At 55.4% G+C, this 22,692-nt stretch overlaps 1 protein-coding gene across 1 annotated transcript in view; it reads right to left on the bottom strand.

Annotated features, from left to right (window-relative positions):
* Window positions 1-22,692, bottom strand: part of LOC140207807 (uncharacterized) — a 151,856-nt gene that overhangs the window by 47,986 nt on the left and 81,178 nt on the right. Inside the window, exons 8-13 of the mRNA XM_072276370.1 lie at window positions 5,161-6,898; window positions 4,555-4,641; window positions 4,232-4,399; window positions 4,001-4,085; window positions 3,669-3,854; window positions 370-498 (exon numbers count right to left, since the gene is read on the bottom strand). Of these exons, the coding sequence (XP_072132471.1) occupies window positions 370-498; window positions 3,669-3,854; window positions 4,001-4,085; window positions 4,232-4,399; window positions 4,555-4,641; window positions 5,161-6,898 (2,393 nt within the window). The remainder of the gene's footprint in view (window positions 1-369; window positions 499-3,668; window positions 3,855-4,000; window positions 4,086-4,231; window positions 4,400-4,554; window positions 4,642-5,160; window positions 6,899-22,692) is intronic.

Raw genomic sequence — 22,692 nt, 5'->3', positions numbered from 1 at the left:
GGCCTCCGGTGGTGAGTGGGATCTTCCTGTGCACCGGGGGGGTGTGGGCGGCGGGGGATGGGACATGGGTGGGAGAGATGGGGGGAGATGGAAAGAGGGTGGGGAGAGATGGGAGGGAGCAAGAGAGAGAGATGGGGGCAGAAAGGGAATGAAAGGGGTGGGGAGAGGAGGATAGGGAGGGGGAGAGAGAGGTGGGAGGAAGAGATGGAGGGACAGAGGGGGTGGAGAGAGGGACGGAGGGAGAGAGAGGCTGTGGGAGTGGGTAGTGGATCCCGTCTCCTCTCCTCACCTTCTCTTTCTTCCGTCCCCTCCTCAATCTGATCCCTCCCTCTCCCCCACCCACAGAGAATGATGGTGATCCACGCTAACCAGCTCGCACCGCCGGACCTCGCCTCCACCTTCTCCAGCGAACCGGCGCCCACTCCGGCCTCTGACGGGCCCCAGTGACGACACGTTCCCCGCTCCACGGGACAGCCCAAAGGATTCGGGCCGAGCGGCCTGAAAGGAAAATCAAGGCCGGATTTTGGAGACGGAGTTGGGGGTGGGGGTTGGTGGGTAACATTCCCGTGGTCACATTCCTCCCCGTGGGAACCCCCCAGTTCAAGCTCCCTTGTTACGAGTCGCCCTGTCCCACCCGCGGCATCCGGTCACTCCTGACACACTCCGCTCTCTGTCCCCTCTATCACCGCCCGTCTCACCCTGGCTGGTGGCCATTTTGTGATGGTTATCATTGAAACCGCTCTCCCAGCATCGTAGAAATAGTCACACCCTTTTCCTCACCTCCCACTCACTTCCCTCCCTGTTTATTCAATCTCAACTCCTCATCGCCCTCTCTTTCAGTTACCCTGTGAGTCTCTCCACTACTCACTCCATCACTCCTGACACCCTCCCCTCTCCGTCCCCTTGTCCTTTCTCCTGCCATCCAACACATCCTGGGTGGTGAACGTTGTCCGATGGGAAATTTCGCTCCTTCACCCGATCCCTTCCCTCTCTCGTTGAGTGAGTCTCTCCCCTCTCCCTCCGTTCAGACACTCAACTCTCCGTCCCATCAGCCCAGATCGCGTCTCGACCTCTCGCTCCCCATTTCCCCTGTCCGCGCTCTCCTTCTTGCCGTCTGTCTTATTTGTGAAGGATCGAAATCACCCACCCTTCCCCCACACGCCCCATCCTGTTCCTGCCCACCCTCTCCTTTCAGACCCCTCTTTCCTGGTCCTGCAACTTCCCCTCCCTTCCCGTCCCATCAGATCCCCTCCCACCTCGTCCCATTACTTTCCCTCCTTCCTGGTCAGATCACTCCCGCTCCCTTCCTGTCGTTTCATTCCTCCTCACCCCGACTCTATCTTATCCACGTCACCACCAGTTTGTGACAGGAACTTTCGCCTCCCCTTTTCGTCCCCTATTGAGTCAATGACTTCGCCACGGTCACCGTCTCATCAGTCCACTCCTCGTCCCGTCACTCCTCTTCCTCCCAAACCCCTCACCCCTCCTCCCCAAAACCCACATGTATATGTGTATGTGTGAATATCTGAGATATATACATTAGTTTATTCAATGACAAAATTATTAGAATTAAAACATACATGAAATACCCAAGACTATATAAAACACAAATTAAAATACTGTTATTACAATCAATAACACACTCAATCCCGGGATTGTATCCACGGGCACCGCATGTTCCTTCGCCATAGATTCTGTGTGCGACTGTGACCATTGTAAGTCAGTGTCTCACTCCATCCCTGGCGGCCACATTAACCAAGGAACACACACAAAAATTCTGGTGAACACAGCAGGCCAGGCAGCATCTCTAGGAAGAGGTACAGTCGACGTTTCGGGTCGAGACCCTTCGTCAGGACTAATTTAAAGAAGAGATAGTCAGAGATTGGAAAGTGGGAGGGGGAGGGGGAGGAATGGGGCCAAGAGCTGGACAGTTAATTGGCAAACGGTATACAGAGTTGGAGAAGGGGGGGGGTCATGGGACAGGAGGCCTAGGGAAAAAGAAAGGGGAGGTGAACCCACTATAGTGAGAGGGACAGAGGGAGAAAAAAGGGAGAGAAAAAATGGGGAAAAATAATAATGATAATAAATAATAAATAAGGGATGGGGTACAAAGCACAGGTGGGGCATTAACTGAAGTTAGAGAAGTCAATGTTCATGCCATCAGGTTGGAGGCTACCCAGACGGAATATAAGGTGTTGTTCCTCCAACCTGAGTGTGGCTTCATCTTTACAGTAGAGGAGGCCGTGGAAAGACATGTCAGAATGGGAATGGGACGTGGAATTAAAATGTGTGGCCACTGGGAGATCCTGCTTTCTCTGGTGGACAGGGCTTAGTTGTTCAGCAAAGCGGTCTCCCAGTCTGCGTCGGGTCTCGCCAATATATAGAAGGCCACATCGGGAGCACCGGACGCAGTATATCACCCCAGCCGACTCACAGGTGAAGTCTCGCCTCACCTGGAAGGACTGTCTGGGGCCCTGAATGGTGGTGAGGGAGGAAGTGTAAGGGCATGTGTAGCACTTGTTCCGCTTACAAGGATTAGTGCTGGGTGGGAGATAGGTGGGAAGGGATGTGGGGGGGACGAATGGACAAGGGAGTCACTGGGATTGTGTGATGGAACGGCGTGGAGGGAGCTTCACGCTGTGTCTGACCCCGGGAGTGTGTGATGGGATGGTGTGGTGGGAGATTCACGCTGTGTCTGACCCCGGGAGTGTGTGATGGGACGGTGTGGTGGGAGATTCACGCTGTGTCTGACCCCGGGAGTGTGTGATGGGACGGTGTGGTGGGAGATTCACGCTGTGTCTGACCCCGGGAGTGTGTGATGGGACGGTGTGGTGGGAGATTCACGCTGTGTCTGACCCCGGGAGTGTGTGATGGGACGGTGTGGTGGGAGATTCACTCTGTGTTTGACCCCGGAGTGTGTGATGGGATGGTGTAGAGGGAGTTTCATGCTGTGTCTGACCCCACGAGTGTGTGATGGGACTTTATTTATCATTTCCCTTTTTTGTCCCCTTGCCCATCCTCTGGGTTCCCCCTCCTCACCCTTTTCCTTCTCCCTGGACCTCCTGTCCCATGATCCTCTCATATCCCCTTTTGCCAATCACCTGTCCAGCTCTTGGCTCCATCCCTCCCCCTCCTGTCTTCTCCTATCATTTTGGATCTCCCCCTCCCCCTCCCACTTTCAAATCTCTTACTCACTCTTCCCTCAGTTAGTCCTGACGAAGGGTCTCGGCTGTACCTCTTCCTAGAGATGCTGCCTGGCCTGCTGCGTTCGCCAGCAACTTTGATGCGTGTTGTTTATTATCAAAGTTCTTATTTGTCACCATATACTACCCCGAGATTCATTTTATTGCAGTCATTTACAGGACAATAAATCAATATAGCAGAATTTATGAAAAACTATACAAAAACAAAGACTAATCAACAAGCAACGTGCAAAGGAAGGGAAATTTGTGCAAATAAAATATTAAATAATACTGACACGAGTTGTAAATTATTTGAAAGTGAGTCCGTAGGTTGTGGAATCAGTTCAGAGTTGATGTGAGTGAAGTTATCCACGCCGGTGTCTCAGAAAAAACCCGCCATCATCGGGTCCTTCCTGTCTGTGTAATTCCCCGGCATGAAACGTAAAAGTTGCCCGTGAACGCAGCAGGCCAGCCAGCATTACGTACTCCCGGGATAATCCCACCCCGGGACACCGGTGTCCCAGACTGAGCACCGGCCCCCGGGCTCTTCCTGTCTGTGTCATGCCCCGGGGTCTCGAACCCGCACATCCGGCAGAAGCAGCGCCGCTGGACAGGAGGCGGAAATACGTCACCACGGGAGACCAGCGAGCGACGCACAGCGCGAGCCTGAAGCTAGTTCCGTTAAAAACGGTTGGGAATTAAACCTGGCGCGTGGCCATTAAAGGTAAGGGGAAGGTGGGAGTTAAAGGGGGAGGGCGGGGAATCGGCTAAACTGTCGGCATCCCGCGGGCGGGGATGTTCACACATTCAGATGTTCACACGGACACTGTCAGTCCGGGTCTGGGTTCCCGCAGAGATCTCAGTTCCTTCTCCCCGGTCTCACTGAACCGATTGTCCCACAGCCTGAAACAGATGGGAGAATAAAGATGAAATAAACAGATTACACAACAGTGTCAGTAACAGGGGACAACACTCACAGACAAATATCACCAGAAAACCCGCGGATCCGCTGATATTTTATCGCATTGAACATTAACACAAACACTCACTGGATCCGCTTCAGACTCGGGAGGGTCAGTATGAGGCGGCGGAGAGCGGGGACAGATCGGTCTGTCAGTGAGTTTAATCCCAGCTCCAGCTCCGTCAGTGATGAGTTTGTACTGAGAGCGGAGACGAGATCCTCGGCACCAGAATCTGTGAGACCGACATCCCACAGCCTGGAGATGAGAGAGAGTGAGGGTGAAGGACACAGAGAGACAGGAGACGGTACAAATTCCCAGTGTTTATCAGTAACACAATTACTGATCACATTAATGTTCAGTGTCAGACACCCAGTGACTGTAAACACAATCTCCCACAGTCTGGTACTTACACCAGTTTCTGTATTTTACACTCCGGGTTCCTCAGAGCCGCAGACACCAGTTTCACTCCTGAATCGCCCAGTTTATTATCACTCAGTCTAAACACAAACAGACAAATTGATGCACAAAGTGATTCAAGCCGCGGGTCTGAGGGAATTTCTCTCACTCGGATATTTCAGGAAACATTAAACCCTTCAGTAAATCACTGATCGGAGTTCCCATCACTGTCAATGTCCCTCAGTGCCCAGCTCCAGGGTATTCACCGAATGTCAGTAATTTAGTCTGTCGGTGTGACCCTGTAAACTCCACATATTCTGTCTCATTCCCCGATGGTCAGAAAAGTTTTACTGATGTGAGAGGGTCGGGAGGGGCAGGGATGAAGGTGGGAGAAAGTCCCACAGTGAGGTAGATGTGTGAATGGGGAAATATCGATGGGAGATGGTAGAAGAAAAAGGAGGAACGGGGATGGGGAAGAGAGATCCCACAGGACAAAGGGTGATGGCATTTGTTACAATTCTTCACAATCATATTTACTACAGTTTTACCCAAATCCCTTTACACTGAAACAACACAATGGAAGAGTTTCACAGTTCAGAGTGAGAGATAAATCAAGTTACCCCAACTCCCGGCACTTGTGCAGCCCGGGTCCCAACCGCTGGATTCCTTCACACTGAATATGGCAGACAGCCAGGTCGAGGTGTTTTATTGTATCACAGAGTCCGATGACATGAGACAGGACCATGCAGTCAATCGGGGTCAGTGTCATTCCACTGAATGAAAGTGTTTCCACAGATCCCAGTGCGGCCTGAGCCAGTGCACGATTCTGAGACTCAAACAGGTAGTGCAATGTGTTCAGGAGGCTCCTTTTACAAGTTTCACTCCTCGTGTTTCTACTCTGACGTTTAACCTCCTCCTTCACCCAGTCAATCACCTGGCAGGTTGTTTGATGAGGAAATGGACCCAGAATCTCCTCCAGGCCCCGAGCTGTCATTGGGTTGGAGAGACCAGCAACAAAACGGAGAAATACCTCAAATCGACCGTCTGTCGTGCTGTGGGCTTCAGTGAGGAATCTCAGAATATCCCCGGGATGTGGATTCAGGAATTGTACGACTGCAGCTACAAACTCTTGGATGGTGAGGTGTGGGAATGTGTACACTACGCTCCGGGCAGAATCCTCTCTCTCCAAAAGCTCCATCAGGAACCCGGACAGGAACTGGGAAGGCTGCAGATTGTATTTGATCAAATCTCCATCTGTAAACACAATCTTCCTCTCGGACACTCCTCTGAAGGCCATCTGACCAACCCTGAGTAACACATCACGGGGGTTCTCAATCTCACGGCCGTGGTTTTTCAGGATGTTGTAAATATAGTAGGAATACAGTTGGGTGATGGTCTTGGGAACTCGCTGCGGGTCCCTGACTCTTTGTGTGAAGAAGGGGCCCAGTGCCAGAGCGAGGATCCAGCAGTAGGAGGGGTTGTAGCTCATGGTGTACAGGATCTCGTTCTCCTTCACGTGTTTGAAAACAGCTGCTGCCACTGTCTGATCTTCAAAATGCCTGATGAAATATTCCTTCCGTTCCTCACCAACAAATCCCAGGATTTCAGCCCGGACACCGATCTCCGCCTTTTCCAATAAATGTAATGCAGTGGGGCGGGTTGTCACCAGCACTGAACACCCTGGGAGCAGCTTGCCCTGGATTAAACTGTACACAATGTCAGACACTTCACACCACCACTCGGGATCTGGGCACTGGTGCTTGGGTTCTGTATCTCTCAGACTGTCAGCAAAATCGATTCTGTGTTTGAATTCATCCAAACCATCGAATATAAACAGCAATCCCTCTGGGTTCTTCCAGACCTCTCTCAGTAAATTCCCAAAGTAAGGATACTGATCCAGAATGAGTTCCTTTAGGTTTATTCTGCAGTTAATAGAGTTTAAATCCCGGAATTTGAAACTGAAGACAAACTGGAATTGTTGGTATATTTTCCCTGTGACCCAGTCATAAACAATCTTTTGTACCATTGTTGTTTTCCCGATTCCCGGGACTCCGGCCACTGCTGCCGAACGCCCAGATTTAGAATTACTCCGGGAAAAGCTGCTCTGGAATAACTGATCAGTCAGGATTTTCTCCAGCTCTCCACGGAGATGTTTCTCTCTCCACTCCTCGTGGTCTCTGCCTCTTGCCAGCAGCTCATGTTCCACCAGTGTCCGATCTCGAACAGTAGAAATGACCGTGAGCTCAGCGTATCGATCAACCAGCTGGAAAACCTTCACCTTCTCCCTCATCAGGATCGTGTTCACTCTCAGTGTTTCAGTTTGTGCCCGCAGAGTCTCCTTGTGTTTCTGTTGAACATCTTCCATGGGAACAGACAGTGAACAAACTGTTACATGCCTCAACTCAGAACTCAGTATTTAAATACACAAGAGTTAGCTCAAAGCTATTGCATTAATTGGGGTCTCACAGTGTGTCAGGTCCCTCTCAGGGGTGTGTGGGGTCTTACAGTGTGTCAGGACACTGTTAGGGGTGTGTGGGGTTGCACAGTGTATCAAGAGCCTGTCAGGGGTGTGTGGGGTCTCACAGTGTGTCAGGTCCCTCTCAGGGGTGTGTGGGGTCTCACAGTGTGTCAGGTCCCTCTCAGGGGTGTGTGGGGTCTTACAGTGTGTCAGGACACTGTTAGGGGTGTGTGGGGTTGCACAGTGTATCAAGAGCCTGTCAGGGGTGTGTGGGGTCTTACAGTGTGTCAGGACACTGTTAGGGGTGTGTGGGGTTGCACAGTGTATCAAGAGCCTGTCAGGGGTGTGTGGGGTCTCACAGTGTGTCAGGTCCCTCTCAGGGGTGTGTGGGGTCTTACAGTGTGTCAGGACACTGTTAGGGGTGTGTGGGGTTGCACAGTGTATCAAGAGCCTGTCAGGGGTGTGTGGGGTCTTACAGTGTGTCAGGACACTGTTAGGGGTGTGTGGGGTTGCACAGTGTATCAAGAGCCTGTCAGGGGTGTGTGGGGTCTTACAGTGTGTCAGGACACTGTTAGGGGTGTGTGGGGTTGCACAGTGTATCAAGAGCCTGTCAGGGGTGTGTGGGGTCTCACAGTGTGTCAGGACCCTCTCAGGGTTGTTTGAGGGATCATAGTGTGTCAGGACCCACACTGTGTCAGTGTTTCACCATGCGTCGGGACACTGTCAGGGGTGTGTGCGGTCTCACAGTGTGTCAGGACCCTGTCAGGGGTGTGTGCGGTCTCACAGTGTGTCAGGACCCTGTCAGGGGTGTGTGGGGTCTCACAGTCTGTCAGGACGCTGTCACGGGTTTCTGGGGTTTTGCAGTGTGTCAGGACCCTGTTACTGGTTTGTGGGGTTCCACAGTGTGTCAGGACCCTTTTCCGGGGGTGGGGGGTCTCAGAGTGTGTCAGGACCCTGCCAGGGTTGTGTGGGGTCTCGCAGTGTGTCAGGCCCTTGTCAGGGGTGTGTGGTCTCACAGTGTGTCAGGACCCCTCTGGGGTGTGTGGGGTCTCACTGGTTGTCTGGACACAGATGGGTGTGGGATCGCAATGTGTGTCAGGACCCTGTCAGGGGTTTGTGGCGTCTCACAGTGTGTCAGGTCCCTGTCAGGGGTGTGTGGGGTTTCACTGTGTGTCAAGGCACTGTGAGTGGTTTGTGCGGTTTCGCAGTGTGTCAGGATCTTGTGGTGGTTGTGGGGGGTCTCACAGTGTGTCAGGATGCTGTTGTGGGGGATCTAACAGTGAGTCAGAAACCTCTCAGGTGTGTATGGGATCGCAATGTGTGTCAGGACCCTGTCAGGGCTGTGTGGCGTCTCACAGTGCGTCAGGTCACTGTCAGGGGTGTGTTGGATCTCACAGTGTGTCAGGACCATTTTGGGGTGTGTCGGGTCTCACAGTGCGTCAGGAGCCCTTTCAGGTGTGTGTGGGGTCTCACAGTGCATCAGGTCCCCGTCAGGGGTGTGTCAAGTCTCACAGTGTGCTAGGACCCTGCCAGGGTTGTGTGGCATCGCAATGTGTGTCAGGACCCTGTCAGGTGTGTGGCATCCATAGTGTGTCAGGTCGCTGTCAGGGGTGTGTGGAGTCTCACAGTGTGTCAGGACCCTGTTAGGGGTGTGTGGGGTCTCACAGTGTGTCAGGATCCTGTCAGGGGTGTGTGGGGTCTCACAGTGTGTCAGGACCCTGTCAGGGGTGTGTGGGGTCTCACAGTGTGTCAGGACCCTGTTAGGGGTGTGTGGGGTCTCACAGTGTGTCAGGACCCTGTTAGGGGTGTGTGGGGTCTCACAGTGTGTCAGGATCCTGTCAGGGGTGTGTGGGGTCTCACAGTGTGTCAGGACCCTGTCAGGGGTGTGTGGGGTCTCACAGTGTGTCAGGACCCTGTTAGGGGTGTGTGGGGTCTCACAGTGCGTCAGGACCCTGGCAGAGGTGTGTGGGGTCCAACAGTGTGTCAGGACCCCTCTGGGGTGTGTGGGGTCTCACAGTGTTTCTGAACACTGTCAGGGGGGGTCTCACAGTGTGTCAGGACCCTCTCAGATGTGTGTGGGATCTCAGTGTGTTTCAGGACCCTGTCAGTTGTGTGTGGCGTCTCACAGTGTGTCAGGTCGCTGTCAGAGGTGTGTGTGGTCTCACCGTGCGCAGGATACTGTCAGGGGTGTGTGCGGTCTCACAGTGTGTCAGGTCCCCTTTGGTGCCTGTGAGGTCTTACAGTGTGTCAGGACCCTCTCAGGGGTGTGTGGGGTCTCACAGTGTGTCAGGACCATGTCAGGGTTGTGTGGGGTCTCACAGTGTGTCAGGTCCCTGTCAGGAGTGTGTGGGGTCTCACAGTGTGACAGGACACTGTCTGTCAGTTGTGTGTGGGTTCTCACAGTCTGTCAGGACGCTGTCACGGGTTTGTGGGGTTTCACTGTGTGTCAGGACCCAGTGATTTGTTTGGGGGTCTCACAGTGTGTCAGGACCCAGTGATTTGTTTGGGGGTCTCACAGTGTGTCGGGACCCTTTTCGGGTGTGTGGGGTCTCACAGTGCTTCTGAACCCTGTCAGGGGTGTGTGGGATCTCACCGTGTGTCAGGACCCTCTCAGGGGTGTGTGGGGTCTTACAGTGTGTCAGGACCCTACCTAGGTTGTGTGAGGTCTCACAGTGTGTCTGGACCCTGCCAGGGGTGTGTGAGGTCTCACAGTTTGTCTGGACACTGTCGGGGAGGGTGGGGCGGTCTCACAGTGTATCATGACTGTCTCAGATGTGTGTGGGATCTCAATGTGTGTCCGGACCCTGTCATGCGTGTGGCGTCTCACAGTGCATCAGGATCTTGTTAGGGGTGTCTGGGGTCTCACAGTGTGTCATCATCCTCTGGGGGGTGTGTTAGGACTGACAGTGTGCCAGGACCCTGTCAGGGTTATGTGGGGTTTCACAGTGTGTCAGGACACTGTGAGTGGTTTGTGGGGTCTCATACTGTGTCAGAACCCTCTCAGATGTGTGTGGGATCGCAATGTGTGTCAGGACCCTGTCAGGGGTGTGTGGCATCTCACAGTCTGTCAGGACGCTATCCAGGGTGTGTGTGGTCTCACAGTCTGTCAGGACCCTGTCAGGTGAGTGTGGAATCTCACAGTGCGTCAGGTCCCTGTCAGGGGTGTGTGTGGTCTCACAGTGTGTCAGGAACGTGTCAATAGTGTGTGGGGTCTCACAGAGTGTTAGGACCCTGTTAGGGGTGTGTGGGGTCTCACAGTGTGTCAGGACCCTGTCTGTCAGTTGTGTGTGTGGTCTTACAGTGTGTCAGGTCCCTGTCAGTGGTGTGTGGGGTGTCACAGTGTGTCAGGACCTTTTCAGGTGTGTGTGGGGTCTCACAGAGTGTCAGGACCCTGTTAGGGGTGTGTGGGGTCTCACAGTGTGTCAGGATCCTGTCAGGGGTGTGTGGGGTCTCACAGTGTGTCAGGACCCTGTCAGGGGTGTGTGGGGTCTCACAGTGTGTCAGGACCCTGTTAGGGGTGTGTGGGGTCTCACAGTGTGTCAGGACCCTGTTAGGGGTGTGTGGGGTCTCACAGTGTGTCAGGATCCTGTCAGGGGTGTGTGGGGTCTCACAGTGTGTCAGGACCCTGTCAGGGGTGTGTGGGGTCTCACAGTGTGTCAGGACCCTGTTAGGGGTGTGTGGGGTCTCACAGTGTGTCAGGACCCTGTCAGGGGTGTGTGGGGTCTCACAGTGTGTCAGGACCCTGTTAGGGGTGTGTGGGGTCTCACAGTGCGTCAGGACCCTGGCAGAGGTGTGTGGGGTCCAACAGTGTGTCAGGACATTGACAGGGGTGTGTGGGGTCTCACAGTGTGTCTGAACACTGTCAGGGGGGGTCTCACAGTGTGTCAGGACCCTCTCAGATGTGTGTGGGATCTCAGTGTGTTTCAGGACCCTGTCAGTTGTGTGTGGCGTCTCACAGTGTGTCAGGTCGCTGTCAGAGGTGTGTGTGGTCTCACCGTGCGCAGGATACTGTCAGGGGTGTGTGCGGTCTCACAGTGTGTCAGGTCCCCTTTGGTGCCTGTGAGGTCTTACAGTGTGTCAGGACCCTCTCAGGGGTGTGTGGGGTCTCACAGTGTGTCAGGACCATGTCAGGGTTGTGTGGGGTCTCACAGTGTGTCAGGTCCCTGTCAGGAGTGTGTGGGGTCTCACAGTGTGACAGGACACTGTCTGTCAGTTGTGTGTGGGTTCTCACAGTCTGTCAGGACGCTGTCACGGGTTTGTGGGGTTTCACTGTGTGTCAGGACCCAGTGATTTGTTTGGGGGTCTCACAGTGTGTCAGGACCCAGTGATTTGTTTGGGGGTCTCACAGTGTGTCGGGACCCTTTTCGGGTGTGTGGGGTCTCACAGTGCTTCTGAACCCTGTCAGGGGTGTGTGGGATCTCACCGTGTGTCAGGACCCTCTCAGGGGTGTGTGGGGTCTTACAGTGTGTCAGGACCCTACCTAGGTTGTGTGAGGTCTCACAGTGTGTCTGGACCCTGCCAGGGGTGTGTGAGGTCTCACAGTTTGTCTGGACACTGTCGGGGAGGGTGGGGCGGTCTCACAGTGTATCATGACTGTCTCAGATGTGTGTGGGATCTCAATGTGTGTCCGGACCCTGTCATGCGTGTGGCGTCTCACAGTGCATCAGGATCTTGTTAGGGGTGTCTGGGGTCTCACAGTGTGTCATCATCCTCTGGGGGGTGTGTTAGGACTGACAGTGTGCCAGGACCCTGTCAGGGTTATGTGGGGTTTCACAGTGTGTCAGGACACTGTGAGTGGTTTGTGGGGTCTCATACTGTGTCAGAACCCTCTCAGATGTGTGTGGGATCGCAATGTGTGTCAGGACCCTGTCAGGGGTGTGTGGCATCTCACAGTCTGTCAGGACGCTATCCAGGGTGTGTGTGGTCTCACAGTCTGTCAGGACCCTGTCAGGTGAGTGTGGAATCTCACAGTGCGTCAGGTCCCTGTCAGGGGTGTGTGTGGTCTCACAGTGTGTCAGGAACGTGTCAATAGTGTGTGGGGTCTCACAGAGTGTTAGGACCCTGTTAGGGGTGTGTGGGGTCTCACAGTGTGTCAGGACCCTGTCTGTCAGTTGTGTGTGTGGTCTTACAGTGTGTCAGGTCCCTGTCAGTGGTGTGTGGGGTGTCACAGTGTGTCAGGACCTTTTCAGGTGTGTGTGGGGTCTCACAGAGTGTCAGGACCGTGTGAACAGTGTGTGGGATATCAATGTGTGTCAGGACGTTGTTAGGGGTGTGTGGCGTCTCACAATGTGTCAGGTCCCTGTCAGGGGCGTATGGGGTCTCACTGTGTGTCAGGACCCTGTCAGAGTGTGTGGGGTCTCACAGTGTGTCAGGACCCTGTCGGGTTGTGTGAGGTCTCACAGTGTGTCAGGATCTTGTCAGGGGTGTGTGGGGTCGCACAGTGTGTCAGGACCCTGTCAGGGGTGTGTGGGGTCGCACAGTGTGTCAGGACCCCTCTGGGTTGTGTGAGGTCTCACAGTGTGTCAGGATCTTGTCAGGGGTGTGTGGGGTCGCACAGTGTGTCAGGACCCTGTCAGGGGTGTGTGGGGTCGCACAGTGTGTCAGGACCCTGGCAAGGTTGTGTGGTGTTTCACAGTGTGTCAGAACACTCTGAGTGGTTTGTGGGGTCTCACAGTGTGCCAGAACCCTCTCAGATGTGTGTGGGATCGCACTGTGTGTCAGCACCCTGTCAGGTGTGTGTGGGGTCTCACAGTGTGTCTGGACTGTGTCAATAGTGTCTGAGGTCTCACAGTGTGGCAGGTCCCTGTCAGGGGTGTGTGTGGTCTCACAGTGTGTCTGGACCCTGTCAGAGTGTGTGGGGTCTCACACTGTGTCAGGACCCTGTCGGGTTGTGTGAGGTCTCACAGTGTGTCAGGGCCCTCTCAGGCGTGTGTGGCATCTCACAGCGTTTCCTGAGCCTGCCAGGGATGTGTGCGGTCTCACAGTGTGACAGGACGCTGTCATGGGGGTGTGGGGTTTTACAGTTTGACTGGACAGTGCCAGGGGTGTCTGGGGTCTCACAGTGTGTCAGGACCCTGTCAGGTGTGTGTGGGGTCTCACAGTGTGTCTGGACTGTGTCAATAGTGTCTAGGGTCTCACAGTGTGTCAGGACCCTGTCAGGTGTGTGTGTGGTCTCACAGTGTGTCAGGACCCTGTCAGGGGTGTGTGTGGTCTCACAGTGTGTCTGGACTGTGTCAATAGTGTCTGGGGTCTCACAGTGCGTCAGGACACTGTCAGGGGTGTGTGGGTTCTCACAGTGTGTCAGCACCCTGTCAGGGGTGTGTGTGGTCTCACAGTGTGTCAGGACCCTGTCAGGGGTGTGTGTGGTCTCACAGTGTGTCAGGACCCTGTGACTTGTTTGGGGGTCTCACAGTGTGCCAGAACCCTCTCAGATGTGTGTGGGGTCTCACAGTGTGTCAGCACCCTGTCAGGTGTGTGTGGGGTCTCACAGTCTGTCAGGATCCTGTCAGGGGTGTGTGTGGTCTCACAGTGTGTCAGAACCCTGTCGGGGGGTGTGGTGTGTCACAGTGTGTCAGAACCCTCTCAGGGTTGTTTGAGGTATCACAGTGTGTCAGGACCCTGTCAGGGGTGTGTGTGGTCGCACAGTGTGTCAGGATCCTGTCAGGTGTGTGTGGGGTCTCACAGTGTGTCAGGACCCTGTCAGGGGTGTGTGTGGTCTCACAGTGTGTCAGAACCATGTCGGGGGGTGTGGTGTCTCACAGTGTGTCAGAACCCTCTCAGGGTTGTTTGAGGTATCACAGTGTGTCAGGACCCACAGTGTGTCAGTGTCTCACCGTGCGTCAGGGCACTGTCAGGGGTGTGTGGGGTCTCACCGTCTGTCTGGACGCTGTCACGGGTTTGTGGTGTTTCACAGTGTGTCAGGACCCTGTGACTTGTTTGGGGGTCTCACAGTGTGTCAGGACCCTTTTCCGGGGGTGGGAGGAATCTCACAATGCGTCAGGATCCTTTTGGGGTGTGTGGGGTCTCACCGTGTGTCAGGACCCTCTTAGGGGTGCGTGGGGTCTCACAGTATGTCAGGTCGCTGTCAGGGGTGTGTGGGGTCTCACAGTGCATCAGGACCCTGCCTGGGTTGTGTGGGGTCTCACAGTTTGTCTGGACCCTGCCAGGTGTGCGTGGGGTCTCAGAGTGTGTCTGGACACTGTCAGGGGGTGTCTCACAGTGTGTCAGGAGCCTCTCAGGTGTGCGTGGGATCTCAATGTGTGTCAGGTCCCTATCAGTTGTGTGTGGCGTCTCACAGTGTGTCAGCTCGCTGTCAGGGGTGTGTGTGGTCTGACAGTGTGTCAGGACCCTGACAGGGTTGTTTGAGGTCTCACAGTGTGTCAAACCCTGTCGGGAGTGTGTGGGGACTCACAGTGTGTCAGGATCTTGTTGGGGGTGTGTGGGGTCTCCCAGTGTGTTAGGATCCTGTTAGGCGTGCTGGAGTCTCACAGTGCGTCATCACCCTCTCGGGTGTGTGTGAGGTATCACAGTTTGTCAGGACCCTGTCAGGGGTGTGTGGGGTCTCACAGTGTGTCAGGACCCTCTCACGTGTGTGTGGGATCTCAATCTGTGTCAGGACCCTCTCACGTGTGTGTGGTATCTCACAATGTGTCAGGTTGCTGTCAGGGGTGTGTGGGGTCTCGCAGTGTGTCAGGAATTTGTCAGGGGTGTGTGGTGTCTCACAGTTTGCCAGGTCCCTGCCAGGAGTGTGTGGGGTCTCACAGGGTGTCAGGCCCCTGGCAGGGTTGTGTGGGGTTTCACTGTGTGTCTGGATACTGTGCGTGGTTCGTGGGGTCTCGCAGTGTGTCAAGACCCTGTCAGGGTCTTGTGAGAGGGTTCTGAGAGTTTTTCGGGAACCTCTCAGGTGTGTGTCGGGTCTCACAGTGTGTCAGGAATTTGTCAGGGGTGTGTGGGGTCTCACAGTGTGTCAGGTCCCTGTCAGGGGTGTGTGGGGTCTCACAGTGTGTCAGGGTCCTGTCAGGGGTGTGTGGGGTCTCGCAGGGTGTCAGGCCCCTGTCAGTGGTGTGTGGGGTCTCACAGTGTGTCAGGTCCCTGTCGGGTGTGTGGGGTCTCACAGTGTGTCAGGAACCTGTCAGGGGTGTGTGGGGTCTCACCGTGTGTCAGGGTCCTCTTAGGGGTGTGTGGGGTCTCACAGTATGTCAGGACTATGTCAGGGGTGTGTGGGGTCTCACAGTGTGTCAGGGTCCTCTTAGGGGTGTGTGGGGTCTCACAGTGTGTCAGGACTCTGTCAGGGGTGTGTGGGGTCTCACAGTGTGTCAGGACTCTGTCAGGGGTGTGTGGGGTCTCACCGTGTGTCAGGGTCCTCTTAGGGGTGTGTGGAGTCTCACAGTATGTCAGGACTATGTCAGGGGTGTGTGGGGTCTCACAGTGTGTCAGGACTATGTCAGGGGTGTGTGGGGTCTCACAGTGTGTCAGGATCCTGTCAGGGGTGTGTGGGGTCTCACAGTGTGTCAGGGTCCTGTCAGGGGTGTGTAGGGTCTCACAGTGTGTCAGGGTCCTGTCAGGGGTGTGTGGGGTCTCACACTGTGTCAGGTCCCTGTCAGGGGTGTGTGGGGTCTCACAGTGTATCAGGGTCCTGTAAGGGGTGTGTGGGGTCTCACAGTGCGTCATGTCCCTGTCAGGGGTGTGTGGCGTCTGACAGTGCGTCATGTCCCTTCTGGGGTGTGTGGGGTCTCACAGCGTTTCTGAACCCTGTCAGGGGTGTGTGTGGTCTCACAGTGTGTCAGGACCCTGTCAGGGTTATGTGGCGTCTGACAGTGCGTCATGTCCCTTCTGGGGTGTGTGGGGTCTCACAGCGTTTCTGAACCCTGTCGGGTGTGTGCGGTCTCACAGTGTGTCAGGACCCTTTTGGGGTGTGTGGCGTCTCACAGTGTGTCAGAACCCTCTCAGGGGTGTGTCTATTCTCACAATCTGTCAGGACACTATCTAGGGTGTGTGGGGTCTCACAGTTGTCAGGACCCTGTCTGGTGTGTGTGGAGTCTCACAGTGCGTCAGGTCCCTGTCAGGTGTCTGCGGGGTCCACAGTGTGTCAGGACACTGTCAATAGTGTGTGGGGTCTCACAGTTGTCCGGACCCTGTCTGGTGTGTGTGGAGTCTCACAGTGCGTCAGGTCCCTGTCAGGTCCCTGTGGGGTCTCACAGTGTGTCAGGACCGTGTCAATAGTGTGTGGGGTCTCACAGTGTGTCAGGACCCTGTCGGGGGTGGGGGGGGGCGGTCTCACAGTGTGTCAGGATCCTCCTAAGTGTGTGTGTGGGATCTCAATGTGTGTCAGGACCCTGTCAGTTGTGTGTAGTGTCTCACAGTGTGTCAGGTCGCCGTCAGGTGTGTGTGTGGTCTCACCGTGTGTCAGGACGCTGTCAGGGTTGTTTGAGGTCTCACAGTGTGTCAGGACGCTGTCAGGGGTGTGTGCAGTCTTACAGTGTGTCAGGACCGTGCCAGGGGTGTGTGGGGTCTCACAGAGTGTCAGGACCCTTTCATGTGTGTGTGGTGTCGTGTGGTGTGTCACGATCCTATCGGGGGTGTGTGTGGTCTCACAGTGTGTCAGGACCCTGTCAGGGGTGTGTAGGGTCTCGCTGTGTGTCAGGTCACCGTCAGAGGTGTGTGGGGTCTCACAGTGTGTCAGGGCCCTGTCAGGGGTGTGTGCAGTCTCACAGTGTGTCAGGGCCGTTCCAGGGGTGTGTGGGGTCTCACAGTTTGTCAGGACCCTTTCATATGTGTGTGGTGTCGTGTGGTGTGTCACGATCCTATCGGGGGTGTGTGTGGTCTCACAGTGTGTCAGGACCCTGTCAGGGGTGTGTAGGGTCTCGCTGTGTGTCAGGTCACCGTCAGAGGTGTGTGGAGTCTCACAGTGTGTCAGGACCCTTCTGGGGTGTGTGGGGTCTTGCAGTGTTTCTGAACCCTGTCAGGTGTGTGTGTGGTCTCACAGTGTGTCAGGACCCTTTTGGCGCCTGTGGGGTCTCTCAGTGTGTTAGGAACCTTTCAGGGGTGTGTCGGATCTCACAGTCTGTCAGGACCCTATCCAGGGTGTGTGGGGTCTCACAGTGTGTCAGGAGCCTGCCAGGGTTGTGTGGGATTGCAGTGTGTGTCAGGACCCTGTCAGGTGTGTGTGGCGTCCACCGTGGGTCAGGTCGCTGTCAGGGGTGTGTGGGCTCTCACAGTGTGTCAGGACCCCTCAGGGGTGAGTGGGGTCCCACAGTGTTTCTGAACTCTGTCAGGCGTGTGTGCCATCTCACAATGGGTCAGGACCCTTTTGGGGGGTGTGGGGTCTCACAGTGTGTCAGGACCATGTCAGGAGTGTGCCGGATCCCACAGTGTGTCCGGATCCTGTCAGGGGTGTGTAGGGTCTCGCTGTGTGTCAGCACCCTGTCACGGGTGTGTAGGGTCTCACAGTGTGTCAGGTCCCCGTCAGAGGTGTGTGGGGTCTCACAGTGTGTCAGGGCCCTGTCAGGGGTGTGTGGGGTCTCACAGTGTGTCAGGACCGTTCCAGGGGTGTGTGGGGTCTCACAGTTTGTCAGGACCCTTTCATGTGTGTGTGGTGTCGTGTGGTGTGTCACGATCCTATCAGGGGTGTGTGTGGTCTCACAGTGTGTCAGGACCCTGTCAGTGGTTTGTGGGGTCTCACAGTGTGACAGGTCCCTGTTAGGGGCCTGTGGGGTCTCACAGTGTGTCAGAACCCTGCCTGGGTTGTTTGGGGTCTCACAGTGTGTCAGGAACCTATCCAGAGTGTGTGGGGTCTTGCAGTGTGTCAGGACCCTGCCTGGTGTGTGTGGAGTCTCACATTGTGTCATAAACCTGTCAGGGGTGTGTGGGGTCTCACAGTGTGTCAGGACCCTTTTGGGGTGTCTCGGGTCTCACAGTGTGTCAGGACCCTATCCAGGGTGTGTACGGTCTCACAGCGTGTCCCGACCCTGTCAGGGCTGTGCAGCGTCTCACACTGTGTCAGGTACCTGTCAAGGGTTTGTTTGGGTCTCACACTGTGTCAGGGTCCTGTTAGGGGTGTGTGACGTCTCACAGTGTGTCAGGGTCCTGTTACGGGTGTGTGGGGTCTCACAGTGTGTCAGGGTCCTGTTAGGGGTGTGTGGGGTCTCACAGTGTGTCAGGGTCCTGTTAGGGGTGTGTGGGGTCTCACAGTGTGTCAGGGTCCTGTTAGGGGTGTGCGGGGTCTCACAGTGTGTCAGGTCCCTGTCAGGGGTGTGTGGCGTCTCATAGTGTGTCAGGGTCCTGTTAGGGGTGTGTGGGGTATCACAGTGTGTCAGTGTCCTGTTACAGGTGTGTGGGATCGCAATGTGTGTCAGGACCCTGTCAGGGGTGTATGGGGTCTCACAGTGTGTCAGGTACCTGTTAAGGGTTTGTTTGGGTCTCACACTGTGTCAGGTCCCTGTCAGGGGTGTGTGGGTTCTCACACTGTGTCAGGTCCCTGTCAGGGGTGTGTGGGGTCTCACACTGTGTCAGGTCCCTGTCAGGGGTGTGTGGGGTCTCACACTGTGTCAGGTCCCTGTCAGGGGTGTGTAGGGTCTCGCTGTGTGTCAGGTCCCCGTCAGAGGTGTGTGGCGTCTGACAATGTGTCAGGGCTTTGTCAGGGGTGCGTGGCGTCTCACAGCGTGTCAGGACCCTGTCAGTTGTCTGTGGCGTCTCACAGTGTGTCAGGTCGCTGTCAGGGGTGTGTGTGGTCTCACAGTGTGTCAGGACCCTGTCAGTGGTTTGTGGGGTCTCACAGTGTGTCAGGACCCTGTCAGGGGTGTGTGGGGTCTCACAGTGTGTCAGGTACCTGTCAAGGGTTTGTTTGGGTCTCACACTGTGTCAGGAACCTGTCAGGGGTGTGTGGCGTCTCACAGCGTGTCAGGACCCTGTCAGTTGTCTGTGGCGTCTCACAGTGTGTCAGGTCGCTGTCAGGGGTGTGTGGGGTCTCACACTGTGTCAGGTCCCTGTCAGGGGTGTGTAGGGTCTCGCTGTGTGTCAGGTCCCCGTCAGAGGTGTGTGGCGTCTGACAATGTATCAGGGCTTTGTCAGGGGTGTGTGGCGTCTCACAGCGTGTCAGGACCCTGTCAGTTGTCTGTGGCGTCTCACAGTGTGTCAGGTCGCTGTCAGGGGTGTGTGTGGTCTCACAGTGTATCAGGACCGTGTCAGGGTTGTGTGGGGTCTCACAGTGTGTCAGGACCGTGTCAGGGTTGTGTGGGGTCTCACAGTGTGTCAGGACCGTGTCAGGGGTGTGTGGGGTCTCACAGTGTGTCAGGACTGTGTCAGGGGTGTGTGGGGTCTCACAGTATGTCAGGACTGTGTCAGGGTTGTGTGGGGTCTCACAGTGTGTCAGGAGCCGGGCAGGGGTTTGTGGGGTCTCACACTGTGTCAGGACCCTGCCTGGGTTGTGTGGGGTCTCACAGTGTGCCTGGACCCTGCCAGGTGTGTGTGGGGTCTCACTGGTTGTCTGGACACAGATGGGTGTGGGATCGCAATGTGTGTCAGGACCCTGTCAGGGGTTTGTGGCGTCTCACAGTGCGTCATGTCCCTGTCAGGGGTGTGTGGGGTTTCACAGTGTGTCAGGACCCTTCTGGGGTGTGTGGGGTCTCACAGCGTTTCTGAACCCTGTCAGGGGAGTGTGTGGTCTCACAGTGTGTCAGGACCCTTCTGGGGCCTGTGGGGTCTCACAGTGTGTCAGAACCCTCTCAGATGTATGTGGGATCGCAATGTGTGTCTGGACCCTGTCAGGGGTGTGTAGCGTTTCATAGTGCGTCAGGTCGCTGCCAGGGGTGTGTGGTGTCTCACAGTGTGTCAGGTCCCTGTCGGGTGTGTGGGGTCTCACAGTGTGTCAGGAACCTGTGAGGGGTGTGTGGGGTCTCACAGTATGTCAGGACTATGTCAGGGGTGTGTGGGGTCTCACAGTGTGTCAGGTCCCTGTCAGGGGTGTGTAGGGTCTCACAGTGTGTCAGGGTCCTGTCAGGGGTGTGTGGGGTCTCACAGTATGTCAGGACCCTGTCAGGGGTGTGTGGGGTCTCACACTGTGTCAGGTCCCTGTCAGGGGTGTGTGGGGTCTCACAGTGTATCAGGGTCCTGTAAGGGGTGTGTGGGGTCTCACAGAGTGTCATCAGTGTGAAAGTAAGCATGCAAGTACAGCAGGCAGTGAAGAAAGCTAATGGCATGCTGGCCTTCATAACAAGGGGAATTGAGTATTAGAGCAAAGAAGTCCTTCTGCAGCTGTACAGGGCCCTGGTGAGACCACACCTGGAGTACTGTGTGCAGTTTTGGTCTCCAAATTTGAGGAAGGACATTCTTGCTATTGAGGGAGTGCAGCGTAGGTTCACAAGGTTAATTCCCGGGATGGCGGGACTGTCATATGTCGAAAGATTGGAGCGACTGGGCCTGTATACTCTGGAATTTAGAAGCCTGAGAGGGGATCTTATTGAAACATATAAGATTATTAAGGGATTGAACATGCTGGAGGCAGGAAACATGTTCCTGCTGATGGGTGAGTCCAGAACCAGAGGCCACAGTTTAAGAATTAGGGGTAGGCCATTTAGAACGGAGTTGAGGAAAAACTTTTTCACCCAGAGAGTGGTGGATATATGGAATGCTCTGCCCCAGAAGGCTGTGGAGGCAAAGTCTCTGGATGCTTTTTAGAAAGAGATGGATAGAGCTCTTAAAGATAGTGGAATTAAAGGTTACGTGGATAAGGCAGGAACTGGATTCTGATTGTGGATGATCACAGTGAATGGCGGTTCAGGCTCGAAGGGTCGAATGGCCTACTCCTGCATCTAATGTCTCTTGTCTATTTTCTATAGGACCCTGTCCGGGGTATGTGGGGTCTCACAGTTTGTCAGGACCATTACAGGAGTGTGTGGGGTCTCACAGTGTGTCCGGACCCTGTCAGGGGTGTGTAGGGTCTCACAGTGTGTCAGGTCCCCGTCAGAGGTGTCTGGGGTCTGACAATGTGTCAGGGCCCTGTCAAGGGTGCGTGGGGTCTCACAGTGTGTCAGGACCGTGCCAGGGGTGCGTGGAGTCTCACAGTGTGTCAGGGCCCTGTCAGGGGTGTGTGGGGTCTCACAGTGTGTCAGGACTGTGTCAGGGTTGTGTGGGGTCTCACAGTTTTCAGGAGCCTGTCAGGGGTGGGAGGGGTCTCACAGTGTGTCAGGAGCTGTGCCGGGGTGTGTGGGGTCTCACTGGTTGTCTGGACACTGATGTGTGTGGGATCACAATGTGTGTCAGGACCCTGTCAGGGTTATGTGGCGTCTCACAGTGCATCATGTCCCTGTCAGGGGTGTGTGGCGTCTGACAGTGCGTCATGTCCCTTCTGGGGTGTGTGGGGTCTCACAGCGTTTCTGAACCCTGTCAGGGGTGTGTGTGGTCTCACAGTGTGTCAGGACCCTGTCAGGGTTATGTGGCGTCTGACAGTGCGTCATGTCCCTTCTGGGGTGTGTGGGGTCTCACAGCGTTTCTGAACCCTGTCGGGTGTGTGCGGTCTCACAGTGTGTCAGGACCCTTTTGGGGTGTGTGGCGTCTCACAGTGTGTCAGGACCCCTCTGGGGTGAGTGGGGTCCCACAGTGTTTCTGAACCCTGTCAGGCGTGTGTGCCGTCTCATAATGTGTCAGGACCCTTTTGGGGCCTGTGGGGTCTCACAGTGTGTCAGGACCATGTCAGGAGTCTGTGGGGTCTCACAGTGTGTCCAGACACTGTGAGGGGTGCGTGGAATCTCACAGTGTGTCAGGTCCCCGTCAGAGGTGTGTGGGGTCTGACAATGTGTCGGGGCCCTGTCAGGGGTACGTGGGATCTCACAGAGTGTCAGGACCCTCTCAGGTGTGTGTTGGATCTCACAGTCTGTCAGGACCATATCCAGGGTGTGTGGGTCTCACAGTGTGTCAGGAACCTGTCTGTCAGTTGTGTGTGTGGTCTCACAATGTGTCAGGACCGTGCCAGGGATGTGTGGGGTCTCACAGTGCGTCATGTCCCTGTCAGGGATGTGTGGCGTCTCACAGTGCGTCAGGACCCTGTCAGGTGTGTGTGGCGTCCACAATGTGTCAGGACCCCTCTGGGGTGTGTTGGGTCCCACAGTGTTTCTCAACCCTATCAGGCATGTGTGCTGTCTCACAATGTGTCAGGACCCTTTTGGGGCCTGTGGGGTCTCACAGTGTATTTGGACCCTCTCAGGGGTGTGTCGGATCTCATAGTCTGTCAGGACCCTATCCTGGGTGTATGGGGTCTCACAATGTGTCAGGAACCTTTTGGGGTGTGAGAGGTCTCACAGTGTGTCAGGACCCTGTCAGGGGTGTATGGGGTCTCATAGTGCGTCAGGACCCTGCCAGGGGTGTGTGGGATCGCAGTGTGTGTCAGGACCCTGTCAGGGTTGTGTGTGGTCTCACAGTGTGTCAGGACCCTTCTGGGGCCTGTGGGGTCTCACAGTGTGTCAGGACTGTGTCAGGGTTGTGTGGGGTCTCACAGTGTGTCAGGAGCCGGGCAGGGGTTTGTGGGGTCTCACAATGTGTCAGGACCCTGCCTGGGTTGTGTGGGGTCTCACAGTGTGCCTGGACCCTGCCAGGTGTGTGTGGGGTCTCACTGGTTGTCTGGACACAGATGGGTGTGGGATCGCAATGTGTGTCAGGACCCTGTCAGGGGTTTGTGGCGTCTCACAGTGCGTCATGTCCC

Source organism: Mobula birostris, chromosome 13, assembly GCF_030028105.1.
Source record: "Mobula birostris isolate sMobBir1 chromosome 13, sMobBir1.hap1, whole genome shotgun sequence".
In the NCBI taxonomy this organism is placed as follows: domain Eukaryota; kingdom Metazoa; phylum Chordata; class Chondrichthyes; order Myliobatiformes; family Myliobatidae; genus Mobula; species Mobula birostris.
Note: the sequence above shows the minus strand (reverse complement) of the source record. Positions and strands in the feature narration are given on the sequence as shown.